The sequence below is a fragment of the Sander lucioperca genome, chromosome 21 (genome assembly GCF_008315115.2).
Source record: "Sander lucioperca isolate FBNREF2018 chromosome 21, SLUC_FBN_1.2, whole genome shotgun sequence".
In the NCBI taxonomy this organism is placed as follows: domain Eukaryota; kingdom Metazoa; phylum Chordata; class Actinopteri; order Perciformes; family Percidae; genus Sander; species Sander lucioperca.
This window is the reverse complement of record NC_050193.1, coordinates 22,038,254-22,051,451: the sequence shown is the minus strand read 5'-3', so window position 1 is coordinate 22,051,451 and position 13,198 is coordinate 22,038,254. Positions and strand designations below refer to the sequence as shown.

The following is a 13,198-nucleotide window of genomic DNA, read 5'->3' as shown; positions in this document are numbered from 1 at the left end:
GGTCTACAGTATATGTCCCAATTTTCAGTTGAGGCTTTCAAATCTATGAGGGTGATTTCACTGATGATCACTTCTCTCCCTCAGGAGCAGGAGCTGTAAATGTTAACAACACAGAGTTTTTAGAATCTGGCACAGGCTAAAATCCCATCTCTCCACCAATATATCTCTCTGCTGTTTAATATGTTTTAAGCCATCATCACGAGCAGTGATGGAAAGTAACTCTGTGCGTTTATTTTTGTACTCTACTTAAGTACAAATTTGAGGTACTTGTACTTTACTGTATGCAATTATTTCCATTTCAATTGATATGTCTACTACACTATCAGAGAAAAATATTGTACTTTTTTACACCACTTTATTCATCTGACTTCAAAACAAGGATTGTGAAAACTAACTACTCAGTTTATTATTGTTCTGGATTAAAATGCCCAGCAAAATGTGAAATCGTAGAATTAGCATGTAGTGAGTATTAGCTTCCTCCACAAGCTACAACATTAAAATGTCATACATGTCAAAGCATCTGTAATCGTACATCATAATGCATTTGATGCACTTTTCCTCTCTTAGATTTCAATTAACCAAATGTCTTTTGTTTGTTTTTGTTTTTCTATCCCTCTGTCTCTTTCTTTTGTTGCATTTTATTTCTAAAGTCCTTTTGGGCAACCCTGTCTCCTAAAAATAGACTTTCCCATTCAACGAAACTGCAGTCTCATTTCCAGCGACCAGCACATGTGACACGTCCAAAACAAACATAACCCGGGAGAAAATATGTGTTCCTCGAAACATAATTGAGAATGCAGTTTTTTTTGTGTATGGGAACATCCTTTTAATGAGACAGGAAATGAACTTGAACGTTATAGAGTGATGAAAACAATATTGGATTGAATGCTGAATATCAGTTGACTACAATTAGGAATCACAGCAGGTGTTTTTTTTTTGTTTTGTTTTTTTCGTGATACCAAATGGCACTGATCACATCCATTAATCAAGCCGCGTGTGAACCTTCAGGCATTGTGTACTATAATGTGATATCCCTAGCTGTACTTGTAGGTGATTGAGAAAGGCCTGCATGTTTCATCCCCATGGTCCCACCATGGTAGTTTGCTCTTCTCCCAAAGCAAACATAGCAATTACAGGCACTGTCAGTCACTGTCAGATGTGGCATCGGTGATCAATCCAGCCCATTGGACTCAGGACATTAGACATGAACATACATGCTGGGGAGTTAAAGCCTTCCCTCCAGCTCCCCAGCCTGCTGTTCAATCAGCTTCCTTCGCTGGGATCGACTGGGAATCCATTTTGTGTTGCAGGCTGCTGTTTCTCCTGCGATTTTTCTCAGGCAACATCTGTCTATTTTACTGCACAAAATTCCAACCAGTCCCCTTCATAAAAAATCCAACATTTAAAACAGTATTTGACAATGTACCTTGTGTTTCTGGCCATACTTGTTGTTTTTCTCTATCATCCTTATTCCGTTAGATAACTGGCCAAATGCAGTAATGGCACCTTTCTGCACAAAGGAATGGGTTTGATGAAATGAAAATGTTTCACTCCAACCGTCCGAAACATCAAAGTGAAATGTCAGGTTTTGGTTCCAGTCCCTCAGAATGAAAGGCTAAGGGCTTTTTTCACACTGACATTGAACAGCAATACAAGAAGATTTCCGGGGTGGAAAAGACAGACCAGAATGCATTGCAGCAGTAAAACATGGTAGCTGTGTCCAAATTCAATACTACACTCTTGTAGCGTATAGTATGTAGTGTATAATGAGTGTTTTTTTTTTCCCCCTTAGAACAGAAAAAATCAATGCACTTCCCTGTTTTTATGAACAGCAACTTGTGCAATATATGCACAGACAGATGTCCATCAAACTTTCCACAAAGTGAAGGCAACTATAACCATACACTATATATTATTTTGTTTTCTGAGATATTGCTAAATTTATGGAAGCCCTGAGGCAAGTGAGAAAAAGACCAATCTAAATCTCCTGTGTATAAGTACAGGTGGAAATTTTCATCTGTGAAACAGGTGGGTGAAAGAGTTTTGCCAGGTGCCTATTTTTTTTTTTCTTTGTCAGGATCATTTTTTGTGTGGTTGTTGTTGTTGTTGTTGTTGTTGTTGTTGTTGTTGTAATAATACTCATTTCGGCCACAAAAGGCTGAAGTGCACCACCATGTTCTAAGTAGGACCAAAAGCATTCATTACTTACTGTTCTACTGTAAACACAAGGTAGGCTACATTTCTAGCCAAGAGAAAGACATAACGGTAATGCTACATACTGTAACTTGCTAACACACAATATACGTGCCCTGTGTTAAGAGTGCATAGAGAAATTAAAACTCCCCCGTAAAGGCCGTTTCACATTGTACGCGGCATGCGCTGCGCTCGCCGTTAGGTTTTCCTATTCCCAACTATATTTGTTGTGCTTGCCGCCAGGCTCAGCGCAAATTTACGTCATACATGCGCCAATATTTGAATGCACGTCACGTCTGCGTCCGGTGTTTACATCAGACGTGCAGTAGGCTACATGCAACATTGTGTAGGATACACAGTAGTGATTTGGTGGAGACGATGTTTCTGTCTTTGAAACATAGGAAAGCCTTGTTCCGTTTGTGGATCCACTGTGTGTTCGGTGTTTACTTTTTTTCTTTTTATTCAGACACATCACAGCGCACCGCGGCCGCTCTTGCACATGCCGCGGTCAAAGTTGAACCATGTTGAACTTTGACCGCGGCACGCGCAAGAGCGGCCAGCCGCAAAATGCCGCTTGCGCTGCGCTTTGCTCAGCGCAGCGGCAGACCAGTTATTGCGCGCGCAAGCCATTGACAATAATGGGTTTCATAGCGCAGCGCTGCCGTTTGCGCGTACAATGTGAATGGCCCTTAAGAATGCTTTTAGTCTTGTTTAGAACATGGGGTAGTGGTGCACTTTAGCCTCTTGTGGCTGAAATTAATATTACAACAGCAAACACAATAACAGTAGCACACTGATCCTGAATCTAAAAAATCACCTGCCTCACCAAAACCTTTTTTCCCCCACCAGTTCTTAAAGTAGATCCTATAATGCTTTTATGTATTTTCTGTCATATCTATAATGTTACATTGTCGGATGGTCATATTAAATGTGGCCAACGCTTCCAATATTTAGGTGAACATATTTAAAAGAAATCCCTGTGAGACAAAACCTCAGATTTCACACTGTTCTGAACGCTCTGGTTTCAACATTTTTTTTCTACTTTCGGCTCCGTATCATGTCATACCGAGTTGGGTTTCTATACATGGTCATCTACTCCAGACAGGCACTCTATTGCAGTGTTTGCATTACATACACTGCTACATGTAGCTACATGCTAATGTTAGGGAAACCTGTGACGGTGATTTTTGAAGTGCTAATATATTCCGTTACAGTCCACTGCTAACTACATGTAGCTACATGCTAACGCCAGGGAAGCTGTTAACTTGGTTGCATATGTTAATTTCTCCCCAATTTCCAATCCCATTCCTGCTGCAGCATGTCCGGTTGTGTGGTATTTGGTTTAGAAGCCTTTAGTGGTGATTTTTTTATTTACGGTATAAAGCTGCATACTCCACTGCAGTCAGTCTCCAGCTGCAACGGACTGTACAGAAACAGCAACAGCAGAGCACAGGCAGATGCGGAGATTCCAAGAGATCCGGAAACGCTGACCAATCAGAGCGCACTGTTTTTTCTTCTTCGGGAGGGGGGCTTACAGATACAGGTGCTGTAACAGAGCGTCTCAGACAGAGAGTGCAGCAGCCAGGCAGTATGAGAAAAATTGTTTTTTGAAATGTGTTTTTCGAACATTAAAGCATGCAAGCATATTCTAGTAGAAACACACATCACAAGTATGAATGATCCTAAAGAAAGCATTATATAATAGGTCTTCTTTAAGCTATAAACATATCAGACTTAGAAATTCCATTCTAAATATCCATCAGTGTTGACCAGCTAGTCTGAGGTCAAGCCTGTGACACGCTAACCCGACGGCTGACCATCGGCAGAAAAGGCAGTCGGACTGATCAGTCGGCTCCCCAAGGTCCAAAAATTGCCTTGGAACACACCGAAGCGACGCCGTCTTGAGCGTACGTTCTGCGCGTGCGCGAGACGTAATAGAAAAAATGAAAACCGGAAATGACAACGCGTCACGTGGGTCTGGTTTCTCCAGCCGATAGTAATGGCGGCTTGTTTGAAATACAATCTCGTATTTTACTATACGAAAATAGTTTAAAAACATTTTAAGCGAGAAATAGGCCATACAGTTGCTGAATCTGTCTTCATTTCAGATCGACAAAGGTCAGTTTAAAAGATTTTCATCAGATTTTGAGAAGCGTTCGTCACTCATCCCGCTCGTTATTTCCGTATTTTTCCGTATTCTCGTATTATATTAAATACACAATATATAAACATTTACACAATTCATCACAGAATCTTTCAGCTTTTCAATGTTTGGGCTTGGTAACCATTTAAAAACATGTTACATCACATTATAGGCATTACTCTTTTCAGCAACAGGTTTCTGCCCATTTTTTGAATAGCCAAAAAGTAGAGGTGGGTCTTTGGGGGCAGCCTGTGATGGCACTGGCCCTCTACCCCCAGATGTGCTCAACATGGCCCTGCATTTTAGGATCAGTAGGACGTCAATAACTGAAATAGAAGTAGAAGAGACAAGTGGGTACACCAGAGGGGTAAATAGCAATACATGATCACAAAATATCTCCTGGAACATTGTGAACACAACAGAAGCATGGATATGAGAGTATCTTAGGGTAGAGTTTTTTTCTTTAAGTGCACAGTTATCACAGTGTCAACCCTCCAAGGGGGAAAAATGCATAATAGCTCCCATTCTTAACTCTATTTCATTGTAGCTTCTGTGCATGTACATTATTCTCATCCGCCCCTGTCGCACTTGCACAGCACAACCGATAGAGATCTCCAGTCTGGAGGGAACCGGGGGGAAAAGGGCTTTGTTAGGCTACGGGTCCCCGCCTGCATGGCTGCGCCGCTCGCTCCTGCTTGGGTAAAGAACCAGCCATACACACTGACCTCAGAGCTGTTGTTTAATCATCAGGGCATTTTAATGGCTTGTCAGAGTAATGAAATATGGTTGGAGGCTACCTGGTGCAAACATTACGATAAATCCCTCTCACACAAGCCTACGCAGGGCTTAATGGTTATAAATCATCACTTTGGGGAGAGAAAAATGACAGCTATTAAAATAATGAATGGGATGATTAATTTTTCACATTAAAGATTAAAAGCTATGAGAGGTATCATCAGATATTTGAGCCGCCGTAAACGTTTGAAAGTGAGAGCTTATTTTCCGCACTTCACGACGCCCTCCGTTTCTTCACTGTCTCCCAAGTTTCTGCCCCCTTTTTTATTTATTTATTTTTTTCCCTTTTTCTCCGTGTGCTGGCTGGGTGCGCCCGCCGACACAGGCATTCCTTACACCTAATTTGTGCTCTTGTAAAAGTGCTCTGAGGAAAAGCCTTGAAGAACACTCATTGCTTGAGGCAGTACAGGACCCTCTCAGCCTCTCTGCAGGGGCTCCTCAAGGCTCTCACCGACATTATTTCATACCTCTAAAGCTGTCATACCTATAGCCTTTCACAAGAAGAATAAGAAGAGCTGACCAGAGGTAGTTTGCCTTCTTTTTCAGGTGTTTTTTTTCTTTTCTTTTCTTGGTTGTTGTCAGCTTCCCTCAGCTACATCTGTTCTGTTGCTAGCGAGAGCTGATTAGTCAACTTTCTGCTTCGAAATTCATGTCGAACAAAGACAGTATATGATAACACATGCTCACTGAGCTGGAATAAATCCCCATGTATAGACAAACTATGACAAGCTTTCTCTCTCTGTCACATGGCTCCCAGGAGAAGGTGTGTTATTGCACATAGATTCCTAATTCAGCATTCACTTCCAGGGGACTCGCCGTGTTGTTCAGACATATATCACCCAAATTGCAAGGCGAAGGATTAGAGGGGAGAAGCATAATTAGAACATTAATAATCATACATGTTAGGTAACATAAGTAATTGAGTTTTTTTATGATGAATGGGAATGTAAACAAAAGGCAAGAGAGTGAGACGCTGAGTTAGATATTCCGAGCAGGGCTCTGTCTCAGCAGAGACGGGAATGTAGGCTTCTCCCACTGTTGCCCAATTATTTCTGTGTTCCCAGGCAATGATAGAATTGCTTGTCCATCTGCAGCCTTCAAAGGGATATTCAAATCGTCTCATTGAAGCAACGGCTCCATTTGTTGGCAGAGAATAAATTGTTGGCTAGAAAAGGTTTTTATCCGCTCAGAGCATAGCCAGGTATTTGTGCAGCTAAAGTTATTTACAAAGTGGTGGGAAATTTAAAGGACTCCTCTGGCGTTTCCCGTGTGCCTCTTTTTTTTTCCTTTGATTCCTGGCGTGTGTGTGTGTGTGTGTGTGTGTGTGTGTGTGTGTGTGTGTGTGTGAGAGTGTGTGTGTGAGTGTGTGTGTGTGTGTGTGTGTGTGTGTGTGTGTGTGTGTGTGTGGGGTTTCTTTTTCTGTTTTCATTTCACATGCTGTCACCGGAGGCACGTGTGATGGCCGCCCGCACCTCCTTTATGTTCTCCAGCTCTTTTTTTTTTTTTTGTTGCTGTCTGCTAATGATCCAGGGACACCGAATAAAGAGCCACGGAAACAAAATGGCCACCTTAGCTGCCCACTTATATCTCAACCATTCCCTCTCGAATCAATTCTGACATTTCATTCTGCCCTTATAGAAGGTAATGGTGCATTCAGAGGTTGTTACCGATAATGTTGAAACGGTATTGCCTGGTTTCATTGGCTAGACGTACTGTAACCTCTGCAGGAGGCTGGATTCTGCTCCTCTCCCTCTCTTCTCTGTACCTCCTATCTTGTTGTTTTTCCTCTCACACTAAAAACATTGCTATTTACCGGCTCAAATATCTCCTTTGGCACAAGTGGGAGCAGCATTTTTCTTTTTTTTTTTCTGTTAACAAGTAACCAACCAGTGTTTGTATTTTTCCTCCCACTCTTGTGTTCACACAACATGAAGTGAAAACGGCCTTTTAAGTCGGCTAGTCAATACGCTGTCTCTAATATATTATTTACTGCCTATGGGTTGTATAGCAGAATGCGCTAAACAACTGTTTCGGTTTTGGAGTCATAATCAAGTAGAGAGAAATCACAGAGCCAGATGTCTGGGCCTCATTTTACAGCATTTATGTTTTCCTCTGAGTTTATGTAAAATTCATCCTACCCTGTTTTATTTATTCCCCCCGTTTTCACAGACTCAACAATTAGTCAATTCCCAATCAACAAGAGAAAAGAAATTGCTTTTAATTACTTTTGATAAATGACAAATTGTGTTGGCATGGCTCCCTGCAAATGCTTAATCAGGTGCAGGGCGGGGTAGGAAGGCGGGTACCGGGAGAAAGGGATGAAATCAATGCGCTTTCTCTGCGGTTCACCGGCTGGGCTTCTGGGCAACAGCCAACCTGAGACCTGCATAGATAGACAAGTCAGCAGAAAAACCAGCGGCTGTATTAGAGCAGTCCCACACTGAGGCAGAAACATGCTGCTGTATGTATGTATGTATGTATGGATGGATGGGCTGCGTAACAGACGCGCACGTGGGCTGTAATGTTCGCTCACGAGATTAAAATGTCGTTAGACTTTGATGCAAATGCATATTCAGACACAATCATGCACTCAATTAGTCACCCTGACCAAAAAAATAAAATCACTGCCAGATAATGTTGTTACTAAAATGCAGTAACACCTGTCTGAATCTGTTGACAGTGAAATAAAAGCTGATGTACCAAACATAATTACAAGAAGCCTTGCCATCATTACTTTTTACATCGCTAAATTCAGAGAGATGCTCTTTGTTGTTGTTGAGAAATCATTAACAGTAAAAGAAGTAGTGTCTAGATCCATGACTTAAAAGAATATTTCACTATACGTTTCTTAGCGAAGAAGAGCCGGGGTTTATCGCAGTGAGGTTGCCAGGTTTGGTACCACTGTGCCTGAATGTAGACCAAAACAAAAACTCACCAACTATATCTGGCAGCCCATGCTGGCTGGAGACAAAGTAGTGGGCAAATGGATGCATGCAAATGGGATGCATGATGTTTATTATTGAAAGCTAGAGGTGTTGGTAGATAACCTTTGACAGAGCCTGGCTGGCTGTTTCCCCCTGCTTCTAGTCTTTATGCTAAGCTAGGCTAACCACATCTTGACCTCAGCTACGTACTTAACCACCAGATATGAGACATTAATCTTCTTATCTAACTCTATGAATGAAGGCCAAAAAAAAGATCCAAAGCGGTGAACTGTGCATTAAATAAAAGTTGAAATTCCAAAATATAATGTAATATTCTGGCATTTACAGTATTATCAGCAGTAATTGTAAAAGTGAAAGTGCATTATCTGTAATTTCCACTTCACGGTGTTACATTATTCTATACATTAAATGTTATTTGATGGGGTTAATGGTGCAATTGTATTAATGAGTAAGCAGTATTTTAATGTTGTTGCTGGTCAGAGTTGACCTACTGATCTACGGATCTACTTTATCCAATTGAGTAGTTAAATAAATAATAATAATAAATAAATAAATCTGCAATATTCCTTTAAATGATCATATGTTTTGGATGAAACACTTCAACTGAAAAGTAAATAACTATAATTGTCAGACAAAAGTACACTTTCCGTCTAATTCCCTCTAAAATGTAGTGGAATAAAAAGTCTGCATCTTAAAGTTGCTCTTGAATAAATGTATTGTGTTTTCTGCCACCATTTCAAATGATCTAGCAGTTGTTATTTTATCAGCTGCACACACACACACACACACACACACACACACACACACACACACACACACACACACGTACCTCTTTCTACTGCAGTCAGTTTTTTTTTTTTCTCTTTCTGCAGGTTCATCAGCACCTGTGGCAGCAGCAGCAGCGAGTCGAGTGACCGAGCTTCAGCCCGACCGGCTTTACCTGTACATGGAGACCCCCAGCTGGGCAGGTGAGCCGCTCAACAATCCCTTTTAGCCCCTCATGTCCGTGTGTTGTGCACTGTAGGTCCCGTTTGTCTGTGGCTTAAGTTACAACCACTCCTACTTTAGGTTTGTTTTCTCTGGACTGAGCCATGGTGGGAACGTTTATTTGAGTTGTTTAGGTTCACACTGCCCGAACGCAAGCTCAGAATCCAGATGCTCAATTTGCTTTGAGATTCCAGAAAATAGTGGAGAATTAGAAAGTTAGATTTTTGAGACTCACTGTTTCTTGAAACTCCCAAACCTCATTAACTATTAAAACTAGGTGCAGATCATATGAAGCATCTGTAACTGCATGGCCTACAGTCTTTTCTTCTTAATTTTACTCAAAAAACTATTTTGGTGCATTGTCTAGGATAACAATTCCCAGAGAAGCCAACATGATTTTCCAGTTTGAAAACCAGTGACAGGTGTCAGCCAGGTGTTGGCTAAGTGCATGTTGGTTAGGTTTAAGCATACAAATAACTTAATTAGGGTAAGGTCATAGTTTGGGTTAAAGAAACTACTTTGTTAAAGTTAAGAAAAGGTGATAAAAGAAACCCATGTTTTCTTTTTAGTAGTAAACCGGAAGCAAACAGTTGTATCCCTTACTAAAGAGTAAAGCGTGATTTATGGTTGTGCGGAGACTCCACGCAGAGCTTTCACCGTCGCCTACGTAAGTGGCCCAAAGTTGTTTAGTTTCGGTACTAGACCATCTTCAGGCGAATGAAATATAGGAGCGCTTCTGTTCTACATGAGTAGCCAAGCGCCCCCCAGTTTGAGGAAACGCCCTCTCGCTGTGGATGCGCCCTGACTGTTATAAAGCCTGTATGCATGCACGCCTGGCTCTTCCCTATTCGGCCATATTGTGCTAATGTGTGCTGGTTAAGAAGCGGAAGACTAGAGAAGGACTCTTATCCATATGCCTGAGAGCCCAGGAGCCCGCGTGATCTCTCCCCAGATGGAGTCCTCTGCCTCCCCGCCCAGCCTCTGCGGGGCCATATAGCAGGTGGCAGCGAGGATCAATGGGCCTCCGCCATTACCTCCTCTCCACTTCACATCTCCAGCCTCATATCCAGTGGGGGGGGGGGCCCACGGGGCACGCAGCGCATCTAGCTGCAGCACACCGGGAGAAATAGGGACGTTTTCCATTAGTCTAATTGCTCTGTTATAGTTCTATATTATTGCCGTGATCACCACTGTGGCTTGGTAATGATGGACCTCCCGTGCCCCCACGTATAGCTGGTGGGTGTTATGTCTCCCCCGTCACCACCCATAGAAACTGCACTTGCAGTGGGTGTATGAGGAGAGGCCGAAACTCAACACTGAGAAAGAAAACCAGAGGATAAACAACCCAAAAAAAAGAGAGAGAGAGAAAGAGCTGTTCAAATGTTTTGATTTAAGAGTTTAATCAAATAGCCGCAGCTATTTACATTCTCAACAGGTGCGGCATTCGGCTGATTTATGGAACAAACACTGGAGTTCTAGTGCTTGTTCATTTGCTTCCACTACAAAAAAACTGGCAATATGGGGCTAATTTGCAATAATTTGCTGCCGCTGTGGCCACTGGTTAAGAATGTTTGTATAATCGTGATATAATAAGAAAAATGAAAATGAGTTTTTCACGCAGTTCAGGCCCTGTCAAACACAGCTCACGGACTCGCTAAATGATAATTACATTCCTCAAGCACAGTATTACATTTTACCCTCTTACATGGACTTTGTTCACGGTAAATGGGCGACTATGATTTTCATTTTAAGGGCGATATGACCCAGTATTATTCCCAAATCTGAGCTCCCTGAGTATAGTAGAAGGTCCCTCCCCCCCATCAGCAATTACACGAGAAGTCTTCCATCAGTCAGCAGATGAGGTGAGGATTATAATGAATTCATTTACCCTCAAAGACTCTGCCTTTCTTCTTTTCTGTTTATAATATCCTATTTGCATAGCGTAGTCTCTCATGATCGAGACATTGGAAAAGCTTTAGTTTAAAGCTGCGGTGGACTAATCGGTGCTGAATATTTCACAGCTGACCTGTAGCTCTCTCTACAGGTTAGCACATAAAAGCTGCTTCCTGTTTTGGATCCCCCCTCGTACAGTTGGATTGTTACTGATCATCTCGCCTCCTATTCCTTAGAAGGAGAAAATCCTTGGCCGTGATTCCTGTGTTTTTTTTTTTTTATTTAAAAAATAAAAAAAAATTCTACAGGTATGGATATTGATCTTTGCCTTTGCTGCAGGGAGAGTGCATTCACTTGAAAGGAACACGGATGTAGCAGAGCTTATTAAACAAATAGGCCGGAGAACAAGGCCACAATTGCTTTGAATCATAAAGGAGGGTTGCCCATCTTAAAGCCCCACTGTATCAAATATGAAACGCTCTGCTAACAAGGTGTGTAATCTATTTTAATCAGATCATATTTTATGAAACAAGGAGAAGGTTGAACTTAAGTAAGAGAGAAAGATGGAGATACTGGGGGGGGGGGGGGGTTGTATTTTGAAATTGGATGTGACGGCCGGGGACCGTGACTTGATTTTACATGCATGGCTTTATAATGAAGCCACGGCAAATGGTCAGTTATGGTTAACTTTAGGGGGAGCTGGAGCCTTGCTGTAATGGGAGGCTAATTCAGGGCCCATAACGCCATGACAAGCTGTCGAGCAGAGCCGGAATATGGATAAGGATGTACGTTAGAGGCTCTGGGGCTGAAGTAAAGGTCTGTATTTGTCTACAAATTGCCGGGTTGCCTGAAGCTATAACAGGGTCAACAGCGGCGTAGTGTATTTTCCTGAGTGTATACACACACGGTGTCACCGACATAAATACAACCCAGAAACACACTCACTCAGACGGAGAGACTCGCTAACTCGCTCAAAGTGTTGCGGAGGAGTGACTTCATGTTGTCATCGCAATTCAGGCCATGATCCTTTTTATATACCTTTTAGACTGGCTGGGTTCATAGGCGAGTCTTTTCAATCAGGGTTTTTTTTTTTTTTCTTCTTGTGGCCATACATTTTTTCAGATCCTGTGACACTAGACTCGGTTATGAATATATGAATATACACTCCAAAGACCTTAGGAGGCTCCCCTAGTCAGACAAGGTAATGGATAGAGATATTATATTGTATACTGCTCTGGAAAGCACCACTTGTTAGCCTGGATTTTTAATAATCATAAGAAAACATTTAGAGCCACATGTCTCCCCACAACACTAAAAAATGCATTTGATTTGAGTTTAAACTTAAAGTTGACAGAGTCATACAGTTTCTCTTTCTCCTGGAATTATTATTATGGTTAATAATCAGAGAGAGATATTAGATATACTGCTCTGGGAACAAAAAAACTGAAGTTCCTGTTCTTCCCAACAACAACAAAAAACATGCTGTTATGGCAAATAGTGCAGATATTAATATATATCTATTAGAATAGATGGAGAGCTATTAGCCACTACTCTGGGAAGCACCACTTGTTAGAAAAGCTTCCTGTGTACAAGGCCAGAGAAATCCCCCAGATATCGGTCACTGTTGCAGCACTACAGGAAAGCATTGAACACCAACAATGTTAACAATTGAAGATGACGTATCATACGTTGTCCCTTTTTTGTTGTGTCGTGTTACGATAAATGCTCCACATTTCTACATTTTCAGGGCCTTGAGTGTTTCCGAGGCACATCCGGGGGGGGCAGAGGGAGGAGGAGGAGGAGGAGGAGTGCCTGCGTCTTTAAAAGCTAGATGGAGTGAGGGAGTGGGGCGGACGGGTGGCTGGCAGGATTGTGCTGACGGCAGGGCTTTGGTTCAGAGCATGCCCATTAGAGGGAGCCATAAATCCTGGGCTCTCTTGGCCGGGCTGTGTCAGCAGTCCACTGAATGAATTGATTTTAAACGCCACTGAAAAAAAGAGAAAGTGCAAGAGAGAGAAAGAGAGAGAGGAGGGGGGGGGGGAGGAAGGAAGAGTGACTATTTAATTCACCCTCCGCTAGAGGCCCACACCCCGTTCCACCCCGCTTCTCAATTCTGGACTGTCGTTGAAAAGGGGGAGGAAAGAAGTCTAGAAACACTGAAACTGTCACCAGCAACAAGCCGGGGGCTACACGGCCCCCACGCGTTTGATTTAAACAGGAGGGAAACACACAAACCAAATAC

General features: G+C 42.2%; 1 protein-coding gene across 5 annotated transcripts in view; it reads left to right on the top strand.

The window, feature by feature from the left end:
* The window catches only part of LOC116064006 (RNA binding protein fox-1 homolog 3-like), a 428,560-nt gene that overhangs the window by 219,978 nt on the left and 195,384 nt on the right, over positions 1 to 13,198 (top strand). For all 5 annotated transcript variants that reach the window (XM_035996928.1, XM_031319063.2, XM_031319064.2 and 2 more), the window contains one exon: positions 8,949 to 9,044. In XM_035996928.1, coding sequence (XP_035852821.1) covers positions 9,023 to 9,044 — 22 coding nt within the window. In that variant the 5' untranslated portion in view covers positions 8,949 to 9,022. The remainder of the gene's footprint in view (positions 1 to 8,948; positions 9,045 to 13,198) is intronic.